The sequence below is a fragment of the Stegastes partitus genome, unplaced genomic scaffold (assembly GCF_000690725.1).
Source record: "Stegastes partitus isolate 25-593 unplaced genomic scaffold, Stegastes_partitus-1.0.2 Scaffold2429, whole genome shotgun sequence".
In the NCBI taxonomy this organism is placed as follows: Eukaryota; Metazoa; Chordata; class Actinopteri; family Pomacentridae; genus Stegastes; species Stegastes partitus.
In genome coordinates, this window is record NW_007580160.1 from 43,659 (window position 1) to 51,043 (window position 7,385).

Genomic DNA, 7,385 nt, shown 5'->3' on the forward strand with positions numbered 1-7,385 from the left:
ATGCATGAGGCTCTGCTCGTTGAGCAAGTCTCCGATCATCCTCAGCGCCTCCGCACTCAGCCCACCTTCTGTTTTCAGGTAGTCCTGTAGAACCAATGGCAAATGTTTTTAAATGGTCTGCACTTATACACACTATTACAATGTGTTTCTCATTCACACACATCCATGCACCAATGGTGACATGCAAGGTGTTGCCTGTCATTGGGAGCAACTTCAGGTTCAGTGTCTTGCCCAAGGACACTTCGACTGTGGAGGGGATCGAACCGCCAACCTTACGATTGAAGGACAACCTGCTCTACCTCCTGAGCCACAGCTGAATATGAATACAGATGAAAAGAAAAGAAAACACAAGCTGTATCGTCTGTGCTTCCCGTTGAGCTTTACCTTCACAGAATAGTGGTCATATTTCTTCAGTGCAGCTCTGCAGCCGTGAGCTTCAACGTAATCGTTCACCTGCGGAAAAGACAGTTTGTAATTTTAAGTTTTCTGTTGTCCTAAACTAGAAAACCATTCAGGCCTTGTTCAGAAAGTCTGTACAACCACATCCCAATCAACGATTCCAGTCATATTTTTACAGATGAAAATGAGTCCTCATGTGATTAAATGTCTGCTGGCAACCCAGTGCCCACAAACCAGTTCATCTCCAATTTCTGGGGAACCAGGCTGACAAGTCCTGAACCGTTTAATGTTTGATTGGTTGGCAGGAAAAGAGCCACAGTAACGCAAATCCTTTTACGGGGAAGATTTCAGTTCAGGACAAGCTGGAAGGTGAAGACGTGTCACCAGCGTAGGTACGTAGATAGTTACTACTTTGATACTGCAATCGATGGAGAGAAGGGCCGGTAATGTCTGGACACAAGAAAACCACGTCTGATTTGCCTACAGGATTGAACGTAGCCTTAAATTCTGCACAGACGATGCAGAAAATAAAGTCCATTTTTGCTGGAATCTCTTTTAAAGTCGTTATATTTGGTTGGAAAAACAGACATTTTAATCCAGTTATAAATATGATTAAATAAAGAGTAGATTCCACTAAATTTAGTTGAGTTTAAACGTCTCAATCCTCACAATACCGTGGGTGTTCTGTCTTTGCTTCCTTTCATTTTCAGTATCCAAGCAGAAAACAAACAACAAATCAGCTCTCAGCCCCCCAACTTTAGATATGACTGACATTTAGACGAAAGCATTGGTTCAGTCCAAGTACAAATGCAGGACAGTCTTTCAGGTCACAGTGGCATCAGAGCATCTCAGTAAAAGCCGCCTCCGTCCTTACACACCTTCTGCAGAGCTTTCTGCAGCAGCTCGTCGGCCGACCGCCGCCTCTCGCTCTCCGGCAGGTTGTACCGGAGGATGTCGGGGTTGGCTTTCACCGCGTACGTCCTCCTCCGCAGCCCATGGACCAGGTAGAAGGTGTTCAGGTCTTCCATGATGAATTTGTTCAGCTTCACCCCCAGCTCTTTGGCGAACCAGCGGACGATGCTGGTGGGAGTGATAGTGAGTGGAAAAGCCAGAAAATGAGTCACGTTTGCTTCTGCAGCAGCTACTGCTGGACAGACGAAGACACTCGGCGCTCAAAATACGTGTCTGCAGGACCACAGTGAGGAAAGGACGAGGACTTCAGAGGGCTGAGCAACACCTTAGACTTCATAAACAAAGGCAGGAGGTGATGTAGACGACGTTGTAAAACAGGCACTAGTCTGAGAGCAAGACCTGTAAATGTCAGATATAGTTTTACTTACTGGTGAAAACTCGGGATCCTCATTGCTCCCATTTCAGCGTACCAGCCTTCTTTCTCATTCCTGTAGGTTTCCACTCGTCCTCCAACACGCCCACTGGCCTCCACTATGGTCACCTTGACAAAATGGTTATCAACAGGCGTCTCATTACATATTTAAGTGAAACTATGGTTGACTCAACATTTTTGCCCATAAATGACAACAGTGTGCATTTAGAGGGAACTTTTTAAAAGTTACAGATAAAAAGAAAATAAAGCCAACACGGCCACATGTGAGATGAAACGGTCAGTCGGTGGATAGTCACACAAAACTCAGTGAAAACATGAAACTACGCAGGTGAGATGGGTTTTTGTTGAAGCTGAAAATAAAAAAAATCTCAAAAATCTGTCAACATTTTTGTTGGTTTTGGGTCTCAAGTAACAATAAACTCTAAATAATTCACCATCTGCAATGACATGGACCCAAAGCAGCTCCAGTGATGGAGGATTAAAGACATCAAACAAACCTGAATGGAAACCAGATGAAGTACAAACTCATTGACGTGTGTCACACTAAAGGATTTATTAGCTTGATTTCTTAAAGCAGGTCGCTTCAGAACATTCATCATTTTCACCATTTGTTTTTTACATCCACAGTTTTTTGCAGCATTCCACCATTTTTTTTTCCAAACATATTCTTTCTCATCATCTTCCTTGACAAATTTTTAGATCAACAGTGCAGCTGAACCTGTTTCACTACCTGGTGTCCTGCGTCCTGCAGCAGCTTGGCGGCCGTCAGTCCAGCCATGCCGGCTCCGACAACAACCACATGATGAGATCTGTTGACGGGCGGAAGGCCGTCCTGCACCGTCTGCAGCAGCTGGTCGTAGTCTTTGTCCTCCAGACAGTCGGCCAGATGCTGCTTCAGGCTGACAGCTGCAGCGACGTGGAGCAGAGAGAGCAGCAGCAGCACACCGGCAGCAGCTGCAGACACAGCAGAGGACTTGAAAGCTTCCTTCAGCTCACAGACGGAGACGATAGAAATACGACTGGGTCAACGAAAATATCACAATTTATTTATTTCTTTTTTATTACACAAAAAAATCTTGGGGGGAAAAAAAACTTAAAATCAAACATAAAAGATCTGGAAACAAGAGTGCTAGAAAGAAAAAATAGAATATTATAACAGTGAAAAAGTGAATTAAAAACAAATAATAATAACAGCAAACATATAAAAATGATGCAGATTTAAATACATCTTTATGTTGTCAAAGAATCAATGACAGTTTGTAAAAACAGTGATTTTTGATGTGGACATTATTTCCTGTTTTTTACTTCTTTTTTTTTTGTTTTTGTTTTTTTACTTTTTTTTCCTTCGATTTTACGAGCTATCTGTAAATTAACAAAACAGACAAAAATATGCAAAACAACAGTCGACAAGGTTGTTCACCAGTTTCAAACACATTGTTTTTCTTTCTGTTAACAGCAAATATTTGTTAAATGCTGTTTTTTTTTAGATTTAACACAAATTGCAGGACATTTATGGTAATTCACATGTAGACATATACATAGTTATTCCATGCCGGTATCACCCCGTATAGGGCTACTGGTCCAGCTCTCTGTTACTAGGGTTAAGTTCTAACTGCCTACAGGCCCTTGACCCACTAGGATTCTGTAGAACTTCTTAAGCTGGTGTGGAGGAACCTCGCCCAGCTTCTAACTGCCTAAGTCCAGACGTCTACCTCGCTTCCTCTAATAGTTGACGCAACCAAGCAGCCTCAGTAGTCACATCACTACCAGACACGTCTGTTAGTGGCAGGTTTCCTCTTAATGGATCGAGCACTTGGTAAGATGCTGGGTTAGATTTAGAGGTTTGGCACAACTAACCTCAGAGATCTGTTTAAAAATACTATTTCACTCATGACTTAGAATAACCATGAAGAACCAGTATAAAGATCTCATGCACACAACTGACTAACTTTTCAATTAAACCAATCAATTAAAGTAATCTTTCTACGATGTAAATAATTAAAATATTTTGCTGAAGGTGTCTAGGATGAAAGGCCAAATCTGCCCTCCTGTAACAGGTCAGGTTTTTATGCCGACTCGATTTTAAAACATCGATTTTGCCACTAAATCGATTGCATTCTTTGACATGAGCGACTGATTTATTTGAGTATTTCTCCTGTGAAACTGGATGTTAGAGGAAAATTTCATTTTCTAATCCTTTTCAGAAGCTAAATGATCCAGAAGCTGATGAGCGTAAACATTTGTACAGGTAAACAAAAGTAAATTGCATATTTCATCAAATCCAAATTGTGACCACATTGAGCCAAACCAGTGTAACACCTGGATTCAGCACATTGTCCAGAATCAGCTCAGAAAACCCACCAAAACGGGTGTAGGCCAGTGTTAAAGATAAGATTATAAAACTGAGCTGTTCCTAAACTAAAAACCATAATCTAATAATTAACTTAGAGAGGGAGAGAGCCGAACAACCTGGCCTCTGATCAGCTTCGCTCCGTCTCACCTGAGCTTGGAGAGATCATCTTCCAGTGAAGCAGCGACCCAGTACAGAGTCCCGATGCACGGACACAGTCCTCCGGCCTTCTGGTCAGAACGGCGTCCACGAGTGTCCTCCGTCTGAAGCCATCTCTGTCTCTTTGTCAGGCCTTTTTGTACTGTTCTTGCAGCTCTCCCCCTCCCCAGGGTAACCATTCATCCGTAACACACACTCATTATTACACACACACATTTCTAACAGACATTTAACCTCGGTACCCCTTAGTCATGATGAGGTTCATCTTTCAGCCCCGCATCCGGTTCCGTATTTACCGAAGTTTACCAAAACAGGAACCTGTTTACCCAAAGAGGAACCACCAGCTGTTTAGCAATGAGTTCATGCTGCGATCATCCTGCGACAGGTGGCCTCATGACCCGTCTGTCTTAAGGACACTCGCCTCATCTGCTCCTTAACATAAACTTCTTCACCGTCATTCATATACTTTTCAATCAAGATTACAAAAATGCAATGAATGTGGCCTTCTTCTGGAGTCGGCCAGTGTAAATGTCTTCCAGGAGAGGCAGTGTGGTCCTGATAACGCTCTCAGCCGCCCTCACCAGGTTCCTCCTGTCCTCTGCAGTGCAGCTGGTGAACCACGCCGTGCAGCAGGATGTCAGGAGGCTCTCAGCGGTGCTTCTGTAGAAGTTCTCCAACAGGGGTCGAGGGAGGGGAGCCTGCTTCAGCTTCCTGAGGAGGTAGAGTGTCTGTCGTGTCTTCCCCACCTGGTAGGAGATGTTGTCGGCCCAGGTCAGGTCGGCTGAGATGTTCACTCCAAGGAACCTGAAGCTCTCCACTCTCTCTACCTCCTCTCCGTTGATGCAGAGGGCAGAGTGCTCGGTGCATGTGGATCGTCTGAATCCACAACCAGTTCCTTGGTCTTGCCGGTGTTCAGGTCCAGGTTGTTGCTGAGACACCATTCTGCCGAGTGCTTGACCTCCTCCCTGTAGTTTGGTATCAGTCCTACAGTGGTGGTGTCGTCAGCAAACTGGACCGTGGTGCTGGTGGTGTGAACGGGGGTGCAGAGGAGGGGGCTGAGGACTCACCCCTGTGGTGTTCCTGTGTTAGGACGAGAGTGGAGGATGTGTGGCCTCCCATCCTGATGTTCTGGGGTCTGTTGCTCAGGAAGTCCAGTATCCACGCACACAGTGAGCTGCCCAGGCCCACGTCACCCAGTTTCTTGACCAGTTTGTGGGGAATGACGTCCTCTGTTGACCTGTTTGCTCCATAAGCAAACTGGTGTTGGTCCAGGTCAGCAGGGACGGCAGAACTGATGTGGGAGATGATGAGTCTCTCGAAGCATTTTGCCATGATGGGGGCTATAGTGACCGAGTCGTCGAGGCGACTCCCTCTGTTCTTCTTGGGTACTGGGATGATCATGGAGGACTTGAGGCAGGTGGGAACTGCAGACTGTTGCAGCGAGAGGTTAAAGGTGGTGCCTGGGGCCTGCACTTTTGATCCTGAAGGCCTGGAGGCAGATTTCTGTGACCCTGGCAACACATGACAGCTGAAATCTGATTGGATAACAGCTCTGATATAAACACAGGCTGCTGGAAGCCTCACAGCCCAGAGACACGAGATGAAGAGAACAGACTGTTGGGNTAGAAAGAAAAAATAGAATATTATAACAGTGAAAAAGTGAATTAAAAACAAATAATAATAACAGCAAACATATAAAAATGATGCAAGTTTAAATACATCTTTATGTTGTCAAAGAACCAATGACAGCTTTTAAAAACAGTGATTTTTGATGTGGACATTATTTCCTGTTTTGGACCTTTTTTATTTTTTTTTTCCCTTGTTTCCTTTGATTTTACGAGCTATCTGTAAATTAACAGTAAAATAACAGTCGACAAGGTTGTTTCCCAGTTTCTATCACCTTGTTTTTCTTTCAATTAACAGCAAATATTTCTTAAATGCTGTTTTTTTTCCAGCTTTAACACAAACTGTATTACATTTATTGTAATTCACATGTAGGTATATACATACGTGTACAGACATGTGCACTGATCAGGATTTTAAAAGCTCGTTTGAATTAAAGCAAACACAACATTGCTGCAGAAGCACTCACATAATTTCCACGTCGCCACACACGGATCCATGGCACGTGGCAAACTTCCTTATTTGGCCTGAAGAGGAAGAGGAGAGGCAGAACGTCATGGTTCCAGGTTCTGGACGCTGGTTGTGAACCACCTGTCTGATCTTCTGATCAGCTCCCTGCGCATGTACATTCCTGCATTTTCCTTTTCAGACAACGGCCTGTTCTGTATTCTCGCCTCCTGTTAACCAGGTTGGTGTTTTGCTTTTCGGATCTCTGGTTCTGAATGCTGAGCTGCTTTCACCTGCCTTTGTAACGCCGACACGTTTGTTTGGATTAAAGATTCTTTTGTGCGTGAAGCCGGCAGTCTGTTGTTAACTCAGAAACAGCATCCAGTGTCAGAACACAGGACTGTTGTAGCTTTTAACCTTCACCTTGGTGCACACGTCTGTGGCTTTTCCTCAAAAACATCCAGGTGTTGAGAAGAACTGCATCAAACACTAACTTCTGTTGTCATAAAACAAACAGCATCACACGTGAAACCTGTTGATTTCACATTTCTGTCGTGATATTTTCCATTTCGTGCTGCTGCAGCTCCTGTGTTCAACACATTTTCCACAATGTCTCTGTCACACCTGTCTTCTAATCTACCGTACATGTGTTGTTGTAGCTACGGTCCTCTACAGACTATGATGCTTGTAAGTAAAAGATATTAATCAAGAAAAAAAGACACAAGACTTCTTTACAGAGTGATTTTAGCTATTGGAGAGGAAACAGGAGATTCCTACCTTTGGACGATCCGAAGCCGCTGTGACCTGATGTGGAACCGAAGCTTCTTAAATACGGAGCTTCTCTGCAATCCTGGAATTTTCTTCCCACCTGACTCGCCTCGACATCAGGGTCTGCTTTTGGTTTCGTTATTCATGCGCTCACGCAATCGATCACCAGTGAAAGCACATGATCTTAAAAAAAACCACGTGGTCTTGAGGAAACTTTGCCACAAAGGCAGCTGCAATGAGGAAATGAGTTATTTGAACTTCTTTATTGTGTGAACCACATTTATCACTCTCACA

The 7,385-nt window shown here is 44.0% G+C and overlaps 1 protein-coding gene across 1 annotated transcript in view; it reads right to left on the bottom strand.

The window, feature by feature from the left end:
- LOC103374995 (L-amino-acid oxidase-like) overlaps positions 1-7,152 on the bottom strand; it is a 9,128-nt gene extending 1,976 nt beyond the window's left edge. Inside the window, 7 exon segments of the mRNA XM_008305180.1 lie at positions 1-84; positions 385-453; positions 1,278-1,479; positions 1,740-1,852; positions 2,475-2,698; positions 6,346-6,403; positions 7,101-7,152. Coding sequence (XP_008303402.1) covers positions 1-84; positions 385-453; positions 1,278-1,479; positions 1,740-1,852; positions 2,475-2,698; positions 6,346-6,376 — 723 coding nt within the window. The 5' untranslated portion in view covers positions 6,377-6,403; positions 7,101-7,152.
- Between the last annotated feature and the right edge of the window lie 233 nt (positions 7,153-7,385).